Source organism: Schistocerca nitens, chromosome 3 (assembly GCF_023898315.1).
Source record: "Schistocerca nitens isolate TAMUIC-IGC-003100 chromosome 3, iqSchNite1.1, whole genome shotgun sequence".
NCBI classification, from domain to species: domain Eukaryota; kingdom Metazoa; phylum Arthropoda; class Insecta; order Orthoptera; family Acrididae; genus Schistocerca; species Schistocerca nitens.
In genome coordinates this window covers 690,464,909-690,489,604 of record NC_064616.1, presented here as the reverse complement: position 1 = coordinate 690,489,604, position 24,696 = coordinate 690,464,909, and the positions used below count along the sequence as shown (strand labels likewise).

Genomic DNA, 24,696 nt, shown 5'->3' with positions numbered 1-24,696 from the left:
TTAAGTAGTTCTAAGTTCTAGGGGACTGATGACCATAGATGTTAAGTCCCATAGTGCTCAGAGCCATTTGAACCATTTTGAACTAGAGGAAATAAACAACTGTTACTCTCAGTCTTGACTTAAATATCCCTGACTGTCCTACGACTTCTCCTTGTTTAGACGACCCACAAATAACAAATACAGCGGTCGGACAAACGTGCGGAACGCCGCGAGAAATGAACAAGCAAATGAAATCCTAGCCAAACCTGTTGGTTGCGTTGTTGTGTTTGATGACAAACTGTACCTGTGGAGTGTCGTCCATATGTTGCGAGTGTCAGTCGTGGTCAGAATAGCGTTGTGTGTAGCTTTGAATGCATTATGACGGAATTAAGTGAATTAAAACGTGGACAAATCGTTGGTGCTCGTATGGTGGGAGCTTCCGTACCCAACTGAGCCGAAGTGTTTGGTTTCAAGATGAACTGTATTCATGATTTGTAACGCATACAGGAAAACCGGAAAAGTATCATCCGCTAATCCACAACGCAGACGAAAGTATTGAGTGACTGTGACAAACGGTCGTTGAAGACAACTGGGACGAAAAATAAGAAGACGACAGCTGAAAAATACACTACAGAACAGAATGTCGCACTTGCGAACCATGTCAGAACTAAAACAACACGAAGCTGCGAACTGCAGGAAGAGCTGGAATTACAAAATCACTCACGAGTGATGCAAATACCAGCAACAGGAAAACGTGATGCGAAAGCTATAAAACCTGGACTATGGAGCAATGAAGGAAAGTCATTTGGGCGAATGAGTCTCGCTGCACATCGTTTCCAACATACAGACGAGTTTACGTGATATATGGCGGGGGTTCGGTGATGGTATGGGCAGCCATAACGTGGTGTTACACGGGCCCATGGTTACCCTGCAAGGTCGCTTTACTGCCAATGACTGTGTGACCATTTTGGCTGATCAGGTCCCACTACGGTACAATGTTTGTTCGTGCCGTGTTCCAAGACGACAGAGTTCACTTCGTCCAAGACTGGTTTGGTGGAGATGAATTGTCGCATTTCCCCTGGCCACCAAAGTCACCAGATCTAAGTGTCAAGTCTTTGTGGTCTACTTGGAGAGAAGAGTGCGTGACCGGTATCCACCTCTATCATCGTTATCTGAACTTGCCAATATTTTGCAGTAAGAATTGTATATGATTCCCTTGAAAACGATACACGACCTGTATTTATCCGTTCCGAGACTACTGGACGATCTTTTGAAAGCCAACAGGTTTCTTACACCGTATTGGGCATGGTAATGTGTAGTAATTTTGGTGTATCTATATTTTTGTCCAAGCCCTGTATAACTTGTTGTACACTTAATTTGTTATTTTGACTGTGGCGCTGTTTTCGTTGTGTACAGTGACCAAACTCAACGACAGTTATAGTAAGAATTCGGAGAAAAGAACGAGCGTTACACTCGCTCGCCTTGTACAGGGTGGAGCAGAGGAAACGCATATTTTTTGAACCGCTAGTACGCGGCGACGAGTACTGACCTTGAATGAATGTTGGAAGACTACCCATACAATGCAGTTTCAGTCGCTATGGAGCGTTGGAACAGAGAGCATCGTATGTTCGTTGTCGAGCAGTACTTTAGAAACAATGATTCCGTAGTCACAGTGCAACATCTTTTCCGTCAAAATTTTAGAGTTGGATGTTGAGGTGCTGTGCCTGATCGAAATACTGTACTCCGATGGGTTACAGCATTCAGAAGTACTGGATCTGTGATGAAAAAGAAACCACCTGGTCTTCCCCGTTCAGTTTGTACTCCGGAAAATACAGACCGAGTGAGAACGGCAGTTCTTGCTAGTCCGAAACGATCGGCTAGACGACAGGCTGTAGCGCTGGGAATGTCACGTTGTTCGCTTCACCGCATCTTACATGATGATCTTAAGTTTCACCTGTACAAGATAATGATCGTCCAGCAGCTTAGTGAAGGGGATTTTATACAGCGCAGAGAGTTTTGTCGCGTAATGAACGAAATTTTTACGGAAGATGCAGATGCTACAGTCTTCATGAGTGATGAAGTACATTTTAATGCAGACGGTTACGTCAATGTTCAAAATTGTCGGTATTGGGCGCCGGAGAACCCACATGAATTACACCAAGGACCTCTCCTCAGTTTAAAAGTAACAGTGTGGTACCGCATTTCAAAGATGGGGATTGTTGGACCCTATTTTTTTGAAGAGGAAGGAACTGCAGTTACTGTGACACCAGCGCGCTACGTTAAAATGTTAAACAACTTTCTTCGTCCAGAACTTGAAAGGCGTCAAGTGGACATGAGAGGAATATGGTTTCAGCAAGACGGTGCCACTGCTCACACGGCGAGAGCATCCATGGAAGTGGTTCGACAAGTGTTCCTAGGACATGTTATTTCAAGATATGGTGATGTTTACTGGCCCCCTCGCTCACCTCATTTGTCGATACGCGACTCCTTTTTGTGCTGATATTTAAAATCAAAAGTCTACATGAACAAGCCTCGCACAATCGATGACCGGAATAATTCCATTCATCAGGAAACTGAAGCCGTGCCGAATGAAATGTTGCAGAGAGCCATGCGTAACTTTCGAGAGGCGATCCAAATTTGTATCCAGCAAGAAGGACGTCATCTCCAAGACATTTTTTTCGAACCTAATTAAAGTATGTATATTTCAAAACTGCATTAAAAAATCTATCACTTAATGATTGTTTTTATTATTTTTATCAAACGGTGTCCCAGTCATTCAATAGTGAAAAACATGCGTTTCCTCTGCTCCACCTTGTATAATCGAACATTTGTTTTATAACTAGCATTGCACTTAAGGATCCTCGAGTCAGATCCCGGATACATTGGAGACAATTTCAATTTTTCAGCAGAAAGGATGTGTATGCAGCGTGGGTACTGTATGCAGTGAGTGTAATGTGTGCAGTCACTCGTGATGCGATGTGAATGAACTGGGCAACATTAGTTTCGGATTCGACAAGACCTATTCGTAATTATACGGCTGCATGTGTGTTAACATGCAGTGCCCTCTTCTGTGATACCAATAAAATCAGTTTTGTGCCAAGCTAATATAGCTAAGATCCGTCAAATAAAGGAGGACATGAAAGCAAGTGCCAGTACGCCACGTCGAAGCCAAACGGCACAACGCCGGCATGTGGACGAGTTCGAACTGAGTGGAATGATTTACCTCTGAGAAACGGGTATGGCATATGACATTTCAGCTCGTCCTGGGCATCGTTCAGCGACAGTGATGCGTATTTGGAACCAGTAAGTAGAAGAAGGAATTGTTTAGTGCAGAGTGAAAATCTCATTCTGGAATTAAAAATATTCCATAGATATCTAAATACTGAACTCAGGACAATGAGGGCAGATACTTTCAGGTTAGAGATATTAAGTAAAAAAAAACACTTTCAAATAACGTTAAATTATAGAACTAAAACTGTTAACACTGCACTGCTGTAAACAGTACTCTATTTGTAATATTGTACAATAAAAACTCTGTATTCGACGTGTTTAAGCTCGAGAACGAGAAAGATAGAAAGAATGATGGGCACCACTGTTGTGGGCCGGCCGTGAGGATACAACGGACGTCCAGCACGGCCGACTCCTCCGATCGGTCCTCACCAGTGGCCATCCCAGTTGCTGCTCACACTGAGGTTGACCCCTCACCTGTGGTCGAATGGGAGGTCGCCCCGGGGCGAAGCAGGCGGCGAAAGACTTCCCAGTGTGAGTTAACGAGCACTGCGCTCTCATTTAAATATATGGCCGAAAGTGTCGGCCTACAGTAATTGTGAAACGAACCCTGTCGTCCAGGACCGCGTGTCACAAAGGGCGCAGATGCACCACGAGATGGGGAAACTCACAGGCGCCTATTGTCTATTGAGGCCTAAGTGCTATAATGTGCGAGTAAGACGGACGAGAACCTACGTCATAGGGAAGCCCAGTAGAAGCCGTTTGTGGCCGAGGAGACGTAGCAGTGTTCGATACGGCGGACCTAAGATCGGCTATAAAGGGAAACATTTATGGAAACTATTTAATTCTGTAGTAATGCAGGGAATGAAGTCACAGTAATTTTAATCTGACATCCTCCATAAATTTTCATGGTGATCCCAATAAAACTTGAATATTGATCATATCTATAATAGTGTAGGATTTAGTATCAAAGTGAAATTAACAAGTTTTGTAACAAAGACCTCAATACTAAATTCTGAACGCTTTGGTCGATCTTACCGATCGACATTTCATATAGAAGCGCATCATTAAAATGACAAACGTTGTAAATATGAACTCTGTAACTCTATTTGTTTAAATGATATAGTAAATTTAAACTATCAGTATTTTCAGTTAAGCATCAGATCCTCATTTCCTCCACACAAAACACATTGAACGATGACACATGACACCTTATTGAAATATTTGGTAACAGAATATTTGTTATAAAGTTTAGTGCCTAATGGTTAATTTTGTTTTTTATTTATTTATCAGAAAGCACATTGGTGCATTCAAAGCTAAGAAGGAAACTGTATTGGTTTAATGTGAAAGAATTTAACGTTTATTATGTAATGGGTATTATTGTTACTTTGTTTAGAACGTGAAAGTGGTCAAGCTTTGATTACTTAAATATGTTAAAATGTAAAATAATGAAGAATAAGCTGTAGCGTATCAGATGGACGGCTTCAGGAAAGGGAACTGCCCTAGTCAGTTGAGCGAGTATGTTCGGCGCGGGGAAACGCGGCCGCGGACGGGCAGACACACACTGCTGGTGCAGACACGAAAGCGGACAGTTCGGTTGGAGATTCCAAAGGGTACAGTTCGGATGCAGGCGTGAAAACGGACAGTCGGTCTTCAGGCAGCTAGGAAGTAAAACGACTTAGAAAATTTCGCGTTGTGTGGTATCGTGGGACTTAGTCTCTCAGCGGTGAGCAGCCGCGGGCCTGGAGTGGACTCTTAACTTTTCGTGTAAATATCGAGGTGGAGTATTGTCTTTCGCGATGAGATTGTGAATGATCGAACTGTGTAAAAAGGATATGCGCTCGAATGTAATAGTAATTCTAAATACGACCACTTTCTGTATTAGTTTGCTTTCTGAATAAACATTATTCTAGCCAAGTCGCAACTGTGTGACCTACATCATTTATGGGTCGTTAATTTAGTTACCGATATTATTATTACCGTTATTATATGTTACGTTAACTTTGTATTTCGCAAACTTGCCATCAGCCAGTCAATTTAACCATAGGGTCAAAAGTATCTGATTTAGGGCGTGTAATGTGACACGTACTGTTCAACCCCTAGACGAGCTTGAGACAAGACAATTCGACGAAGAGGAACCGCATGTGAGTCCGAACATCTTTGGGATGTTAGCTCGCACCAGGCGGCCGCACGTAAGGCCTCCCTGGTTTGTCTGACAAATAGGTTCCAGGTGCTGTCTGTGGCTGACAATGTCGTTGACTCAGATGCCGTCACCTGTACTGTTTCAGAGGAAACCTCTCAGCCTGCAAGATCCGGGCAATCACAGAGGATGGGATTATTGATAGTTGGGAGCTCCAACGTTAGGAACATTATGGGGCCCCTTAGGGACTTGGCTGCCAAGAAGGGAAAGAAAACCAATGTGCACTCCGTGTGCATTCCAGGTGGAGTCATTCCAGACGTGGAACGGGTCCTCCCAGATGGCATGAAGAGCACAGGATGCAGCCAACTGCAGGTGGTGTCTCACGTAGATAACAATGATGTGTGTCACTTTGGATCAGATGAGATTCTCTATGGTTTCGAGCGGCTAACAGAAGTGGAAAAGGCTGCCAGTCTTGCTTGCAAGATGAAAGCAGAGCTGAACATTTTCAGCATAGTCGACAGGACCGATTGCAGACCTCTGGTACAGAGCCGAGTGTAGGGTCTGAATCAGAGGCTCAGACGGTTCCGCGACCGTGTAGGCAGCAGGTTCCTCGACTTGCACGAAAGGGTGGTTGGGTTTCGGGTTCCGCTCATTAGGTCAAGTGTCCACTAAACGCAGGGGCTGTGTGGCGTGGATTGGGTGTTTTTTTTTTTTTTTTTTTTTAGGTTAGAGGGTCTCGGGAAAACAGAAGAAGGGCTTCAGTCACAAAGGGTGCAGGCCGAACACAGGAAGAAGGTAGATACAGGAACCGTCCGTATAACAGTTGTAAATTGTCGTAGCTGTGTTGGTAAACTAGCAGAGCTCCAAGCGCTAATAGAGAGAACTGATGCTTAAATCGCTATAGGCACTAAAAGCTGGCTAAAGCTGGAGATAAGCACAGCCGAAATTTTTGCGAAGAACCTAACGGTGTTTGTTGCTGTTAGAAGTAGTTTATCTTGTCGCGAAATTGAAGTAGATAGTTCAAAAATGGTTCAAATGGCTCTGAGTACTATGGGACTCAACTGCTGAGGTCATAAGTCCCATAGAACTTAGAACTACTTAAACCTAACTAACCTAAGAACATCACACACATCCATGCCCGAGGCAGGATTCGAACCTGCGACCGTAGCAGTCGCGCGGCTCCGGACTGAGTGCCTAGAACCGCTAGACCACCGCGGCCGGCAAAGTAGATAGTATCTGTGAGTTAATATGGGCAGAGGTCATTGTTGGCAACCGGAATAAAATAATAATTGGATCCTTTTACCGACCTCCCAATCCAGATGATGCAGTTGCTGAAACGGTCAAATAGCACTTGAGTTTGATTTCAAAAAATGGGTTCAAATGGCTCTGAGCACTATGGGAGTCAACATCGTAGGTCATAAGTCCCCTAGAACTTAGAACTACTTAAACCTAACTAACCTAAGGACATCACACACACCCATGCCCGAGGCAGGATTCGAACCTGCGACCGTAGCAGTCCCGCGGGTTTGATTTCAAACACGTACCCAACTCATGCGATAATAGTTGGTGGTGACTTTAATTTACCCTCAATATGTTGGCGAAAATACATGTTTAACTCGGGAGGTATGCACAAAAGATCATCCGAAATTGTGCAAAACGCATTCTCTGAAAATTATTTCGAGCAGTTAGTTCATGAACCCACGTGAATAGTAAACGGTTGTGAAAACACACTTGACCTCTTAACAACAAGTAATCCTGAGTTAATAACGAGCATCAAAATGGATATAGGGATTAGTAAACACAGGGTTGTCGTAGCGAGACTGAATATTGTAACCCCCAGATTCTCAAAAAATAAACGAAAAATGCACCCATTCAAAAAAGCAGATTAAAATTCACTTGCCGCCTTTCTGAGAGCCATTCTCCACTCCTTCCAAATTAATAAGTGTTGAACAGATGTGGCTTGAATTTATAGGAATAGTATCGGCAGTAATTGCGAGATTAATACCAAATAAATTAACAAATGACGGAGCTGATCCTCCTTGGTACACAAAACGGGTCAGAACACTGTTGCAGAAACAACGAAACAGACATGCCAAATTTAAACAGACGCAAAATCCCCAAGATTGGCGATCTTTTACAGAAGCTCGAAATTCAGAGCGGACTTCAATGCGAGATGTTTATACCAGTTCCCACAGCGAAACTTTGTCTCGAAACCTGGCAGAAAATCCAAAGAGCATCTAGTCGTATGTGAAGTATGTTAGCAGCAAGAAACAATCAATGCCTTCTCTGCGCATTTGCAATGGAGATACTATCGAAGACAGTGCTGCCAAAGCAGAGTTACTAAACACAGCCTTCCGAAATGCCTTCACAAAAGAAGGCAACGTAAACATTCCAGAATTCGAATCAAGAATAGCTGCCAACATGAGTAACGTAGAAGTAAACATCCTCGGACTGGTGAAACAACTTAAATTGCTTGATAATAGCAAGTCTTCTGCTCCAGACTGCATACCAGTTACGTTCCTTTCAGAGTATGCTGAAGCATTAGTTCCATACGTAACAATCATATACAACCGTTCGCTCGACAGAAGATCAGTACCCAAAGACTGGAAAATTGCACAGGTCACACCAATATTCAAGAAAGGTAGTAGGAGTAATCCACTTAATTACAGGCCAATATCGATAATGCCGATATGCAGCAGGATTTTGGAACATATATTGTGTTCGAACATTATAAATTACCTCGAAGAAAACGGTGTATTGCCGGCCGGTGTGGCCGTGCGGTTAAAGGCGCTTCAGTCTGGAACCGCGTGACCGCTACGGTCGCAGGTTCGAATCCTGCCTCGGGCATGGATGTGTGTGATGTCCTTAGGTTAGTTAGGTTTAATTAGTTCTAGGTTCTAGGCGACTGATGACCTCAGCAGTTGAGTCACATAGTGCTCAGAGCCAGAGCCAAAACGGTGTTTTGACACATAGTCTACATGAATTTAGAAAACATCGTTCTTGTGAAACACAACTAGCTCTTTATTCGGATGAAGTGTTGAGTGCTACTGACAATTGATTCGGTATTTATGGATTTACGGAAGGCTTTTGACACTGTACCACACAAGCTGCTTGTAGTGAAATTGCATGCTTATGGAATATCGTCTCAGTTATGTGACTGGATTTGTGATTTCATGTCAGAGAGGTCACAGTTCGTAGGAACTGACGGAAAGTCATCGAGTAAAATAGAAGTGATTTCTGGCGTTCCCCAAGGTAGTGTTATAGGCCCTTTGCTGTTCCTTATCTATATACACGATTTGGGAGACAATATGAGCAACCGTCTTAGGTTTTCTGCAGATGACGCTGTCGATTAATTAAGTCAGAAGGAGATAAAGACAAATTGCAAATGGTTCAAATGGCTCTGAGCACTATGGGACTCAACTGCTGTGGTCATAAGTCCCCTAGAACTTAGAACTACTTAAACCTAACTAACCTAAGGACAGCACACAACACCCAGCCATCACGAGGCAGAGAAAATCCCTGACCCCGCCGGGAATCGAACCCGGGAACCCGGGCGTGGGAAGCGAGAACGCTACCGCACGACCACGGGATGCGGGCGACAAATTGCAAAACGCTTTAGAAAAGATATCTGAATGGTGCGAAAATTGGCAGATGACCCTAAATAACGAAAAGTGTGAGGTCATCCACATGGGTGCTAAAAGGAATTCGTCAAACTTCGGTGTCACGATAAATCAGTCAAATCTAAAGGCCGTAAATTCAAATAAATACCTAGGAGTTACAATTACGAACAACTTAAATTGGAATGAACACACAGAAAATATTGTGGGGAAAGCTAACCAAAGACTGCGTTTTATTGAGAGGACACTTTGAAAATGTAACAGATCTACTAAGGAGACTGCCTACACTACGCTTGTCCGTCGTCTTTTAGAACACTGCTGGGCGGTATGGGATCCTTACCGGATGGGATTGACGGAGTACATCGAAAAAGTTCAGAAAAGGACAGCACGTTCTGAATTACCGCAACATATGGGAGAGAGTATCACTGAAATGATACAGCATTTGGGCGGGACATAATTAAAACAAAGAAGTTTTTCATTGAGACGGAATCTTCTCAGGAAATTCCAATCACCAACTTTCTCCTCCGAATGCGAAAATGTTTTTTTGACACCAACCTACATAGGGAGACACGATCACCACGACAAAATAAGGGAAATCAGAGCTCGTACGGAAAGATATAGGTGTTCGTTCTTTCCGCGCGCTATACGAGATTGGAATAATAGAGAATTGTGAAAATGATTCGATGAACCCTCTGCCAGGCACTTAAATGTGATTTTCAGAGTATCCATGTATATGTATATGTAGATGACAGTGTCGGCCGGGGTGGCTCAAATGGCTCTGAGCACTATGGGACTCAACTGCTGTGGTCATAAGTCCCCTAGAACTTAGAACTACTTAAACCTAACTAACCTAAGGACATCACACACATCCATGCCCGAGGCAGGATTCGAACCTGCGACCGTAGCAGTCGCACGGTTCCGGACTGCGCGCCTAGAACCGCGAGACCACCGCGGCCGGCCCGGCCGGGGTGGCCGAGCTGTTCTGGGCGCTACAGTCTGGAACCGCGCGACCGCTACGGTCGCAGGTTCGAATCCTGCCTGGGGCATGGATGTGTGTGATGTCCTTAGGTTAGTTAGGTTTAAGTAGTTCTAAGTTCTAGGGGACTGATGACCTCAGCAGTTAAGTCCCATAGTGCTCAGAGCCATTTGAACTTTTTTTTTTAGATGACATTGCAAGCGTCGGTACTGTTAAAAGAGAAACGCTGACATGTCTAGCATGTCCGTTAGTACTCTTCAAGACTCCTTGCACAATGTCACTGTTCCACCAACCAGACACAAGCCTGTGTGTGAATCCACATATCCTCTAAATAAACCAGTGTTCGTTTGAACTCCGCTGCTTCATTTACCTTGTGTTTTGGTCTTCAGAGACTGGTTTGATGCAGCCCTCCATGCTACTCTATCCTGTGCAAGCCTCTTCATATCCAAGTAGCTATTGCAACCTACATCCTTCTGAATCGGCTTAGTGTATTCTTCTCTTGGTCTTCCTCTATTATTTTTACCCTCCACGCTGTCCTCCAATACTAAATTGGTGACCCCTTGATGCCACAGAACATATCCTACCAACCGATGCTTTCTTCTAGTCAAGTTGTGCCACAAATTCCTCTTCTCCCTAATTCTATTCGGTACCACCTCATTAGTTACCTGATCTACCCATCTAATCTTCAGGATTCTTCTGTAGCACCACATTTCGAAAGATTCTATTCTCTTCTTGTCTAAGCTAGTTATAGTCCATGTTTCACTTCTATACATTGCTACGCTCGTACAAATACTTTCAGAAAAGACTTCCTCACCCTTAAATCTATACTCGAAGTTAACGAATTTCTCTTCTTCAAAAACGCTTTCCTTGCCATCGCCAGTGTACATTTTATATCCTCTCTACTTCGACCATTATCAGTTATTTTGCTCCCCAAATAGCAAAACTTTTCTACTACTTTAAGTATCTCATTTCCTATTCTAATTTCCTCAGCATCGTCTGATTTAATTAGACTACATTCCGTTATCCTCGTTTTTTTTTTTTTTGTTGATGTTCATCTTATATCCTCCTTTGAAGACACAGTCGTGCTTTATCAAATGGTTCAAATGGCTCTGAGCACTATAGGGCTTAACATGCGAGGTCATCAGTCCCCTAGAACTTAGAACTACTTCAACCTAACTAACCTAAGGACATCACACACAACCATGCCCGAGGCAGGATTCGAACCTGCGACCGTAGCAGTCGCGCGGTTCCGAACTGAAGCGCCTAGAACCGCTCGGCACCGCGGTCGGCGTGCTCTCATCACAACTCGTATTTTTTTAACGTTCACACATGACGACTCCTGCATCTGGTACTCTTTAAATTTGCATCTCCCCCCTCCCAATTTCCCAGATAAAATAATTTTTCTGGGAGTTTCTCTACAAAACAAAGACGTATCGTTTTGTACAACAATATCATTCACAGGGTGAGGTAACAATGAGCATTATATCTGTCTGGAACGTGGCTGCACCTCTTTACAAGAGCAAATTAGTTCCTGTCTTGCTGGGATCTCAGCTGCTCTGTTGAATAACAGAGTAAAAAGAAAAATTATTAAACCGATTGTAAAAAGTAAATACAATGTGTGATACGTACGGTTATGCCCCAGGATACTATCCCCGGTGAACAAAAAAATTTCATCCAAATTCTACCTTGGCAGCTCCCAGAAACTGAACTGGCTATGTCAACAACCAGTAGAGTGCGAGCTAGGAGGAAATGCCGTGCGAGTTGCGGCAAACAAGGAAGCTATCGCAACACGGGGCGACGACCAAGTGCCCAGATCTGCAAGCGAAGCATAATGATATCATGGAACCCGAGAGATACTGTCACACTAGTGACAAAGCAGAGTTTCGTAATAAAGGCTAGGTATAACACAACTTTAAGTAACCAGGCGTCAGGCCAACGGATAAGAGTCTCTGAAAGGTGACGTTGTGAAAGTCTGAAGTCACTAGGAGAGCTGAGAGCTAGGTGAAACCAGGACATGTGATGTGCTAGCCATGCCCAACGTCGCAGAGTGGACTGGAAGTGCTAATATAAATATATTGCCTTTCTTAACAAATTAGTGATTAATGAGTGCTGATTGGCAACTGCCTAGTGCATTATCTCAGCCGTTGTGTCAGTTGCAGCTATCCAGTGAGAGAGGAGGCTATGGAGGTCGAGCCTCGGCCTGCCTAACTGTGTTCGATCGTCTACAGAACCACGAGTCTGGCTGGAAGGACGCTGCCGCTCCCAGCTGCACTGCCAACTTCCGAGACAACAATAACAGGTCGTGGAGGTCACCATCACCCTTCAGATCTGCTGTAGGTTTTATCTGCGAGACCTGGACACTGTCCTTCATCTGCCTTTCAGTGGGTGGCCACTTCTGCAGCTCATCCCATTCCTGTGGCACACACTGACGCTGCTGGTCCTGTTTCCTGAAGGGGGACTGAAAACCGACCCTTTTGAGCCAGCAAGTACTTCAGGTGGACCTGGGTCGAGCCTCCTGAATGCAAATCTTCGATGTACACGGGAGAACTTTGGAGATCGATACGCAGAGGTGGAGGCCACTGGATTCCGCGGTCGACTATTGCCCAGTGGGGTAACAGACGCCCAGCTCTTCGCTACACTAGCCGTGCTGCTGCGAGACGAGCGTGTGTCGACCTTCCGCAGCTGATGAGGCGCTACTCTGCCGCCTCGGGAACGTCGCGGCGCTTTCGAAAACGATCCTGTATTTCTGCGTAATAAATACGTTATTGACAATTATGTTTTCTTGGCGCTGTAGAGTGTATTTAGGACTTCACCATCACATCCTGTCCTGCTCTTTCATGGCGACTGTAATAGTCTGGGACCGGATCCATACTGTATAGCTAAAGGAGATATTTTTGTATTTCTGTACCTATTGGGCTTTTAAATCAGTAGGGAGTTGACTAGTGTAACACATAATGGCCCTCTGATCTAAGAAGGACGGAGTGTGTGTTGTTTGTATCTCAGTCTCTGTTTCTGACGAGTAAAAACGACGGCGCTGCCACTTTTTCGGTACTCTAGGTTTCGTTCAGAGACAGCAAAGGACTTGGAAGAGCAGTTGAACGGAATGGATAGTGTCTTGAAAGGAGGATATAAGATGAACATCAACAAAAAAAAAACAAGGATAATGGAATGTAGTCGAATTAAGTCGGGTGATGCTGAGGGAATTAGATTAGGAAATAAGACACTTAAAGTGGTAAAGGAGTTTTGCTATTTGGGGAGCTAAATAACTTATGATGGTCGAAGTAGAGAGGATATAAAATGTAGACTAGTGATGGCAAGGAAAGCGTTTCTGAAGAAGAGAAATTTGTTAACATCGAGTATAGGTTTAAGTGTCAGGAAGTCGTTTCTGAAAGTATCTGTATGGAGTGTAGCCATGTATGGAAGTGAAACGTGGACGATAAATAATTTGGACAAGAAGAGAATAGAAGCTTTCGAAATGTGGTGCTACAGAAGAATGCTGAAGATTAGATGGGTAGATCACATAACTAACGAGGAGGTATTGAACAGAACTGGGAAGAAGAGGAGTTTGTGTCCCAACTTGACTGGAAGAAGGGATCGGTTGGTAGGACATGTTATGAGGCATCAAGAGATCATCAATTTAGTATTGGAGGGCAGCGTGGAGGGTAGAAATCGTAGAGGGAGACCAAGAGATGAATACACTAAGCAGATTCAGAAGGATGTAGGTTGCAGTAGGTACTGGGAGATGAAGAAGCTTGCACAGGATAGAGTGGCATAGAGAGCTGCATCAAACCAGTCTCTTAGGACTGAAGACCACATCAACAACATAGGTTTCGTTTGAGGGTAACACATGCAGTCATCAGTTTTATCTACAGTAAACAAGACTCTTACTCCTCGAGAGGAGCTGCCAGATCACACAGATAAACCGAGCGAGGTGGCGCTGTGGTTAGCAGACTGGGCTCGCATTCGGGAGGACGACGGTTCAAACACGCGTCCGGCCATCCTGATTTAGGTTTCCCGTGATTTCTCTAAATCGCTTCAAGAAAATGCCGGGACGGTTCCTATGAAAGGGCGCGGCCGACTTCCTTCCTTAATCTGATGGGACCGATGACCTCATTGTTTGGTCCCCTTCCCCGCATCAACCAACCATCACACAGATAAAGGTAAGCCCTCTAGTGAGTTTGATCCGATCAAGTGAAATGTGCACCTGGAAGGGCAACGATGCAATTTAAAAAATATTTGAGATGCAGTGAGCTAAGGGCGTCTCTGTTCCATATTCTTTTTAGTTCTTCACAATCATGAAGATCATAAACGATTATAGTAGATTCTTTTTGTTTTTTTTTTTCTTTTTTTCATTTGATTAGACTCTAGGAATCTTCCTTTTTCCGAAGTGCAAGATAGTACAGTGCTGCTCTCGTCACCTGGAACAAATTTCATTTGCTCAGACTATATAGCTGAACCTGAATGATAACCTCCCTCAAACAATGTTTGTGTACAGAGTAATGTTGCCAATACTCGCAAGTCAGTTCAGAAATCCCTTAGAGAGTGTGCAAAACAATGTGTGAACCATAATTAAGAAATTATTAAAAACCTTTGACTACATGTATATTGTGCATGTGTTAATTTAAATGTCATACACCAAAGTATAAAAGATATTTTTTGTTTGAAATTTAGAATCTCGTCGATGCCAAAGTAACTACAGGCGGTTTAGCTATAGTGGGTTAATTTGACGTCTATCTTAAAAACAGAAATCATCCAGTTAGAGAAACTACAAGTTGTTATAAAAGAAAATTCTGTTTCCAGATATAATAAATGAGGCATAACTTGACAACTATACTATAATTTTCTTGAAGTATTGAGGAAAACGGCGAGCCAGCTTTACCAGGCTCTCTGGAGCTTTGCGATCTATTGATTATTGACTCATGTTTTTCAATTAATCCAAAAATAATGTGCTCACCGCATCCGCAATGTACAAATGCTAAAAGGACAGGCCTAGCATGTGCTACAAGTAGTATAAGAACAGCATTCAAATATCTCAAATGATACGTTAATTTCATATTAAATAACCCTTACGAAATACATCCCGTCTTCAAAGAAGTATTATGGAAATTTTGTAGTGTCAGCTAGCCGGCCAGAGTGGCCGTGCGGTTCGAGGCGCTACAGTCTGGAACCGCGTGACCGCTACGGTCGCAGGTTCGAATCCTGCCTCGGGCATGGATGTGTGTGATGTCCTTAGGTTAGTTAGGTTTAAGTAGTTCTAAGTTCTAGGGGACTGATGACCACAGCAGTTAAGTCCCATAGGGCTCAGAGCCATTTGAAACATTTTTTTGTAGTGTTAGGATCCAAGTAGACAAGGCAGACTGTGCCAATGTTCATGTTTAGCCGTACGAAAACAGCAGTTTAGGTAAACATTCGAGATTCTCCTGTCAGTTTTGCTGTATCTTTTAGTCAATTTTTCAGTTTTTTTCCGAGAGGTAACAAAGGATCAGTCACGCTATAAAATTTTCGCTTTACTTGCATAAGAGAGTTCACATTATTCTCTGTAGGTATCACATCCCTTAACAGAGCACCAGATAACAGACCGTGTTAGGTGATGCAAAGAAATGCCGAAAACATTCGCAAGCTGTGCTTCCGGCACTGGATTTTATAGACAATGAAGCTTGGTTTTATTGATGCCGTGTTTCAACTAAAACCATCCGCCAACCTACTGCTGATTCTTTCGTTAAACGATACTCCAACTCTTCGCACAAACCTTTGTATTGAGTATTCAGCTATAATTGGCTTGAAATGTTTTGAGAAACCTATCCATGTCTGATCTTACCCTGTGTGACTGCCGGGCTTCTACATACCTATAGTCGGTTGAAAGAACTGCAATTTCCTGGGCGTCAAGAGCTCCTCCAGGCATGGCAGTACAGTAACTGTGACCAGATGAGGATAAGAGGTTTTGAATGGCGAAGAGCGGTGCAGAGTGTTTTGAAATAGTTACGAAAAAATGAAATAGCTGGATCTTTTCTGTTCAATCTCCCTAGTATGATTTTTACTAGCAGTCCGAATGTAGATGACGCTATGAGTGACAGACAGCTGCGTGCGATTCCTGTACGCGTTTCGATGAATGCAGGTGGTGCGATCTCTCATATTTGGATACCAACCAAAAAGCTAAATACTAAAAGTTGATGAACGATTATCGACTGAGAATAGCGCCTGTTCCTGAGGGCTGATATCGCTTAACTTAAGATCTAACAAATAACTACTTACATCAGCTTCTGAGCGACAGGGGAAAGATAGCAGCAAAATATGTCTGTGGAAATACCATCAGTAGACGTGAGAAAATGTTTGGGTGCATAAAGTATTTGGCCTCATTTTGTTCGTACACTTTTTGAGTAACTGCTGTGGAAGCCTTGGACGTGTAAAAGTGAAAGACAGTTATATGGGAGGAATAAATATTACTCACCAAGGACGATTTCGACGTTCTCCTCCCTGTCTAGATACTCGACGACTGGCGCGCTGACGAAGCCAGCTCCCAGCACGACGATCTTCTTGGGAGGGGTCGACGAATCCGCACTAGCCTTCTGCCTGCTACGGCTAGGATACAAATTTGCACTGATGAAAACAAATTCCATCACATTGCTGCTGTTCTCTTATGATTTAACGAGCTGAGATAGCGAAGCAACTACAAAAAGATAAACTTCTGGTTTGATAATATTAGGTTCAGGTGATCTCGCCTATTCTACATATGCCTCGTCCTTGTCTATTGTAAGTAGGCTGTTTAGGTTTTTATGTTGGTAACGCCATGTAGCGCTCTATATGAAAATCACTGACTGTGCTGTGTGCAGTCTGTGGCTGGTTTGCGTTGTTGGAATTTGCTATTGTAGTGTTGGGCAGTTGGCTGTTAACAGCGCGTAGACGCCAGCAGTGGTGGATGTGGGGAAAGAGATGGCGGAGATTTGAGAGCGGATGATCTGGATGTGTGTCCATCAGAGACAGTAAATTTGTAAGACTGGGTGTCATGAACTATATATATATATATATATATATATATATATATATATATATATATATATATATATATATAAAATGACTTTTGAACACTATTAAGGTAAATACATTGTTTGTTCTCTATCAAAATTTTTCATTTGCTTACTATGCCTATCAGTAGTAAGTGCCTTCAGTAGTTAGAATCTTTTATTTAGCTGGCAGTATTGGCGCTCGCTGTATTGCAGTAATTCGAGTAACGAAGATTTTTGTGAGGTAAGTGATTCATGAAAGGTATAGGTTATTGTTAGTCAGGGCCATTCTTTTGTAGGGATTTTTGAAAGTCAGATTGCGTTGCGCTAAAAGTATTGTTTGTCAGTTTACTGTTGATCGGAATAAGTAAAGAGAGAAATGTCTGAGTACGTTCAGTTTTGCTCAGCTGTTTGAAAATCAAATAATGTAAGAGGTTTATCAGCACAGTCATTCATTAATTTTTCTAAGGGGACGTTTCACCATTAGGAAATGATCAGTGTAGGATGCAGGCATCGTGGTGTCAACATACTACGCTCCATACCTTTTTTTAAATTGTGGATCGAACGGTGGACTGTGAACCATCTGTTTCATGAATGCCTGCAGTGAAAGATCAAGAGCCGTATAAAATGATGTACGTATATTTCTGCAATATTCCTGTGTAATTTTAGCCCACAGGGGAGTAAGGCTAGCTGCGTCCCAAATATTCTTTTAGCAACACGTGCCCCTCATGTAGTGCCAAATGTTGAGCATCTCAGATGAATTCGCTCAGTATTGGCCAGTTACGGTTCGGGTTTTCCTATTGTCGCCTTATGAGCGCCCCCCGTAAGCTCTGAGAGTGCTTACGCAACGACCGTCTGGCATGACAGGTCAATTACGCTCTTCGCGGATACTGGGATCTTGGCCTAACAGGCAACCGAAAGAGGTGATGCAGTAATTAAGGCAGTGAACTAGGATTCTGAAGGAGCGCGGATGTAGCACTTCCCACCATCCAGATAATATTTTCCGCAAGTCGCCTAAGGTAAAGACCGGGATAGCTCCCTTGAGCTCGGTACGGGCTTTTGTTGAAGTTTCGAGAACATACCTTCACCGAGGAGTCAAGCTGTATATTGCTCCCTCCTACGTATCTCTCGCGAAGAGGCCATGAGGATAAAATCAGAGAGATTAGAGCCCATACAGAGGCATACCGACAATCTTTCTTTCCACGAACAATACGAGACTGGATTAGAAGGGAGAACCGATAGAGGTATTCAAGGTGCCCTCCGCCACACACCGTCGGGTGGCTTGCGGAGTATGGATGTAGATGTAGATGTAGATGTAGAACGTCACGGCCAACATTCCCTATAGCTGTCCAACACGAGCTGATGCTACGTCTACATTGTCCTCGCCTACGACGGAGCTTTAAGCCATAATCCTCCTTTTCACTTATATTAATCACCTGAATCTTGATAATAGTAAAAACCTTTACAACTGAACCTTCAACCACAAGGCATGCTATATGCTAATGAGATGTAGTTCATATTGTATAACTCATTATATCATTCCCCCACACGCTATGATATCGCTGTTGAGGAGATCAATGTTACGTCAGACGGAGTCTGAAGGGCTGGAGGTTACTGACACCAAGCTGTAGTTCGTGAAACCAACGTCACGTTCGTGGCGTACTTCACTGCAACCAAAAAAGATGTTATGATGTAGCTCTTCTTGCTTCAGTTATCGCAGAACATATTTATCTGTTATTTAGTAATGTATTTGTAATTTATATCCCTTATCACTTCCTATACTTCCTAAAATAATTGGTTTATTTATTAAGCAGCAGTTTAGTCTTACTTACTCTTGGATGATGTCGTCCAGGATACCGAGCAGCATACATATCACACGCCCGTTGGGCATTTAGATCACAATAATCATACATCAACACCGTATCGACCTTTTCCGCAATTGGTAAACGGTCCATTTTAACATGGGTAATGTATCACGAAGCAAATACCGTCCGCACTGGCAGAATGTTACGTGATACCACGTACTTAAACGTTTGTGACTATTACAGCGCCATCTATTACATGTTGCTGTTAATTATTACTAATATTACGTTAATGATTACTAATACTACAAACATTAATATTACTCTGTATCAATATTTTCTTTGACCTTAAATTTAATACCGTTTGGTTAATATTACCTTCATTGTATTTAGTGGGATTTATTTCTTGCAGTCACGTTTTTTATAGCACCAAAGCCAGGGGAAATGAATGTCAAGAGTTCTTTCTTGGGCAAGTTGGTAGGAGCGTTATACAGTTGTGCTGCATTTTATTAAGAACTATATGGTATCATCATGGAGTTGTTTTCCTTTTTTGTTACCTGTATTTTATTCTCATTTCTTGTTGGTGGGGACATACTCACAAGCAGCTGTTTACTATGTGGGGAAACCACCATTAAACCACATCCGGTATGGCAGTTCGTCGTTTCTATGGTTTGCTACTGTTGTAAAGTCGTAAGTTGTGTGAATGATTCTCATGTCCTACTTCTTCTGGCTAGTGTTTTTCTAGAGCATCCATCATACTGGAGTGAGTTTCCTTAACTGATGTTCCAAAAAAGTTATGTAAAAATACGTATTTGTGTGTTATTATGTTGATACGTTGGATGGTTGTTTCTAGAAGGTATCTGATTAAGATTTCTTTCGTGGTACATTGTAAGCTGCATTTTAAGTAGACTCGTCGGTTTCGTGTTATTTGTTGCAGACACTGTTTCTTTTCGTTTGAGACGGTGAAGTCCGCCGGATTGATTGATGGAACAAGGAAGTCCATTGCTGGATGCCAAAAATGAAGTAAAGTTCGAGATGACAACTAAATGGTAGATGGGCAAGTGACTTTAAAAAAAATCATAAGTGTAACACAGGTCCGTATTGCTGAGGTCCTTAAGGCATCGAAGAGCGTAGATGAGACCTTTATTTAGCAGTGGATATTAAATGGCTGCTTCTGACGACGACAATTGTATAGTTGTATTTGCATTGAAAGCCCTAAGACGTTTGCTGCCAATGTCTGCTCATGAAATAATTTGCTTGGCATGTTCGCTGTAATGCCTAAGGAATAAACGACAGCTGACTACTTACAGAGACCTTAAACGCACCAACTAATCGTAAATTCATGCCAATGTGCAGAACATAACTAGGGATGCGCCTCCCTTCCCCGGTCATAACTGATTTTTTTGATAGACATCTTTGACTTTATGACAAATACTCTCTCCTAAAGACAGAAAAAATGTGACTAACTCCCCTTCATGCATTATGAAGAACAGTAGATCATGGTTCAATGTCTCATCGACGAGCAGATCATAAGGTACGGAGCACAATCTCATAAGGGACAGTCAAATAAAAACGAGACAGGTTATGTACCAAACATGCCACCGACGTTGGTAACGCAGGTAGGTATATATATACAGGGTGGTCCATTGATAGTGACCGGGCCAAAAATCTCACGAAATAAGCATCAAACGGAAAAACTACAAAGACGAAACTCGTCTAGCTTCAAGGTGGAAACCAGATGGCGCTATGGTTGGCCCCCTAGATGGCGCTGCCATAGGTCAAACGAATATCAACTGCGCTTTTTTGAAATAGGAACCCCCATTTTTCATGACATATTCGTGTAGTACGTAAAGAAATATTAATGTTTTAGTTGGACAACTTTTTTCGCTTTGTGATAGATGGCGCTGTAATAGTCACAAACGTATAAGTACGTGGTATCACGTAACATTCCGCCAGTGCGGACGGTATTTGCTTCGTGATACATTACCTATGTTAAAATGGACCGTTTACCAATTGCGGAAAAGGTCGATATGGTGTTGATGTATGATTATTGTGATCTAAATGCCCAACGGGCGTGTGCTATGTATGCTGCTCGGTATTCTTGACGACATCATCCAAGTGTCCGGACCGTTCGTCGGATAGTTACGTTATTTAAGGAAACAGGAAGTGTTCAGCCACGTGTGAAACGTCAACCACGACCTGCAACAAATGATAATGCCCAAGTAGGTGTTTTAGCTGCTGTCGCGGCTAATCCGCACATCAGTAGCAGACAAATTGCTCGAGAATCAGGAATCTCAAAAACGTCGGTGTTGAGAATGCTACATCAACATCGATTGCACCCGTACCATATTTCTATGCACCAGGAATTGCATGGCGACGACTTTGAACATTGTGTACAGTTCTGCCACTGGGCACAAGAGAAATTACGGGACGATGACAGATATTTTGCACGCGTTGTATATTTTGCGACGAAGCGTCATTCACCAACAGCGGTGACCGAGCGAGTTGGCGCAGTGGTTAGTCACTGGACTCGCATTCGGGAGGACGACGGTTCAATCCCGCGTCCGGCCATCCTGATTTAGGTTTTCCGTGATTTCCCTAAATCACTCCAGGCAAATGCCGGGATGGTTCCTCTGAAAGGGCACGGCCGACTTCCTTCCCCATCCTTCCCTAATCCGATGAGACCGATGACCACGCTGTCTGGTCTCCTTCCCCAAAACCAACCAACAGCGGTAACGTAAACCGGCATAATATGCACTATTGGACAACGGGAAATCCACGATGGCTGCGACAAGTGGAACATCAGCGACCTTGTCGGGTTAATGTACGGTGCGGCATTATGGAAGGAAGGATAATTGGCCCCCATTTCATCTAAATGGTGCAACGTATGCTGATTTCCTACGTAATTTTCTACCGATGTTACTACAAGATGTTTCGCTGCATGATAGAATGGCAACGTACTTCCAACATGATAGATGTCCGGCACATAGCTCGCGTGCGTTTGAAGCGGTATTGAATAGCATATTTCATGACAGGTGGATTGGTCGTCGAAGTACCATACCGTGGCCCGCACGTTCACCGGATCTGACGTCCCCGGATTTCTTTGTGTGGGGAAAGTTGAAGGATATTCGCTATCGTGATCCACCGACAACGCCTAACAACATGCGTCAGCGTATTGTCAATGCATGTGCGAATATTACGGAAGGCGAACTACTCGCTGTTGAGAGGAATGTCGTTACACGTATTTCCAAATGCATTGAGGTTGACGGACATCATTTTGAGCATTTATTGCATTAACGTGGTATTTACAGGTAATCGCGCTGTAACAGCATGCGTTCTCAGAAATGATAAGTTCACAAAGGTACATGTATCACATTGGAACAACCGAAATAAAATGTACAAACGTATCTACGTTCTGCATTTTAATTTAAAAACCTACCTGTTACCAACTGTTCGTCTAATATAGTGAGCCATATGTTTGTGACTATTACAGCACCATCTATTACAAAGCGGAAAAAGTGACCCAACTAAAACATTCATATTTCTTTACGTACTACACGAATATGTAATATAAAATGGGAGGTTCCTATTTTAAAAAAAACGCAGTTAATATCCGTTTGACCTATGGAAGGGCCATCTAGCGGGCCAACCATAGCGCCATCTGGTTTCCCCCTTCAAGCTAGACAAGTTTCGTTCTTTGTAGTTTTTTTCGTTTGACGCTTATTTCGTGAGATATTTGGCCCGGTCACTATCAATGGACCACCCTGTATAGGAGTGGCTTCTATTCGGAGTCGGAAGGAACAGCGCGAACGTTCATCTCTGTGTCATCTGTCCTTTAGAATTGCACGACGTGAGGCCAGCGAGTCGTGTGTGAGTCTGGCGTCACTATGGAGGCCGGAAAAGAGGAACAGCAAGGTGATGCGCCGTTTTTGACTACCGAAGGAGTGTCAGGAAGTGAAATTCATGCTCGAATGTCTGCTATGCATGGCGGACATAGTACGCTGCATGAGGGGGTGTTTGCGTGGAATAAACGATTTCGAGAGGGTCGGGTGTCACTGAAAGACAGTAATCGGCTAGGACAGGTTCCTCGTGACATTATCCCTTCTGCCACTGCTGCGGTGGATGCTGCAGTCAAAAATGATTGACAGCGGACGGTGGAAGACATATGGCACTTGCTGGGCATAAGACACGGTACCGTTCACGATATCGCGACAGAGCATTTGAAGTTATGCAAAATCTGTGCGCAGTGGGATCCCTAGTGCCTGACGGAGGAGGAGAAGTTAAAGAGAATGTTGGTATCACTGCAGCATCTGGAACGGTATCACGATGAAGAGCATCGTTTCTCGTCCCATACTGTCGGTGGAGATGAACATATTTCGAGCCGCAGAACAAGCGTCAGAGCCAACATTGTAAACACTTGGGCTCACCCTCACCGAAAAACACCAAAGCCGTGCACGCCAGCTCCCGGAAAGTCATGATGACCTTTCTCTTTGACTGCACGGCCCCACTTCTATTGAGTTTCTGGAACGCGGCGCCACAATTAACGCACAGCGGTACGTGGACACATTGCAAAAACTGAAGCGTGCCATCATGTTCAAATGCCCAGGAATGTTGACAGACGGGATCGTTCTGTTGCAGAATAATACCCACCCACGTGTTGGCAGAGTTGTGTCGACTGCGCTGCAGAAGTTTCCTGGGAAGCACTTACACATCCTCCATACAGTCACGATTTCTCCCCATGCGATTTCCATATTTTTGGAGCCCTAGAGAAAGACATTCGTGGCCGTCGATCTGCTTCGAACGAAGAGGTGACGCCCGGGTACAATTGTGGTTCCGTAAGCAGTCGCATTCATTTTTCTGTGAAAGCATTGACCATCTTGTCTCTCAGTAGGATAAATGTATTAACAGTTATGGGGATTACTTTTGAAATAAGAAACAGTTTACTTACTTTTACCATCTCTCCCGTTTTCATTTGACTTCCCCTTATATATTGGGCAAAGATGGGGATGGAAATCAGCCATGACTAAAAAAAAAATCCGAGCGTTCACCTTAATCAATTTAGGGAGACTGTGTAAAACGAACTCAGGACGGCCGAACGGGGATTTGAACTCTGCTCCTCTTCTGAGGGAGATGAAGTGCATAGGTAGTACTACAGTAGTGGCAATCGGTACAAAGACATGGATATTTGCAGGAAAATTAATATTGTCTCTTGTAATTGTTGTGCACAATGTGTATGCAATAGTTTGAGGCCCAGTATACCAATAAATATAATCAAATGGTAACGCATTTGATGACAATAGTGCAGTATACAACAAGGTATCAACGATTCAGGTGATAGAGGGTGGAACTCGGTATAAAGGCAGTCGGTTCTGAGCGGTGTTAGCGTGTGCGTACGTGCCCGTACTGCAGATAGGAAACAGACACCATTAGTGACAGTGGGTGTTTTGTACATAAACCACGCTTGTGACAGTGTGACGCACAAAACAGTTATCATGTGATAGAAAAGCACTCTATAATTGTCAGATTGCCGAGAAAAAGTCATCGAGTAAAACAGAAGTGGTTTCTGGCGTTCCCAAAGGGGTGTTATAGGCCCTTTGCTGTTCCTTATCTATATAAACGATTTGGGAGACAATCTGAGCAACTGTCTTAGGTTGTTTGGAGATGACGCTGTCGTTTATCGACTAATAAAGTCATTAGATGATTAAAACAAATTGCAAAACAATTTAGAAAAGATATTTGTATGGTGCGAAAATTGGTAATTGACCCTAAATAACGAAAAGTGTTAGGTCATCCACATGAGTGCTAAAAGGAATCCGTTAAACTCCGATTACACGATAACTCAGTCAACTCTAAAGGCCGTAAATTCAGCTAAATACCTAGGAATTACAATTACGAACAACTTAAATTGGAATGATTGGATTGATTGGGAGGTCGTTCCAAGACGTGGCAGGCA

At 43.3% G+C, this 24,696-nt stretch overlaps 1 protein-coding gene across 1 annotated transcript in view; it reads right to left on the bottom strand.

Moving 5' to 3' along the window:
- Positions 1 to 24,696, bottom strand: part of LOC126248648 (alpha-aminoadipic semialdehyde synthase, mitochondrial) — a 288,931-nt gene that overhangs the window by 98,336 nt on the left and 165,899 nt on the right. Inside the window, exon 11 of the mRNA XM_049949837.1 lies at positions 16,389 to 16,519. Within this exon, the coding sequence (XP_049805794.1) occupies positions 16,389 to 16,519 (131 nt within the window). The remainder of the gene's footprint in view (positions 1 to 16,388; positions 16,520 to 24,696) is intronic.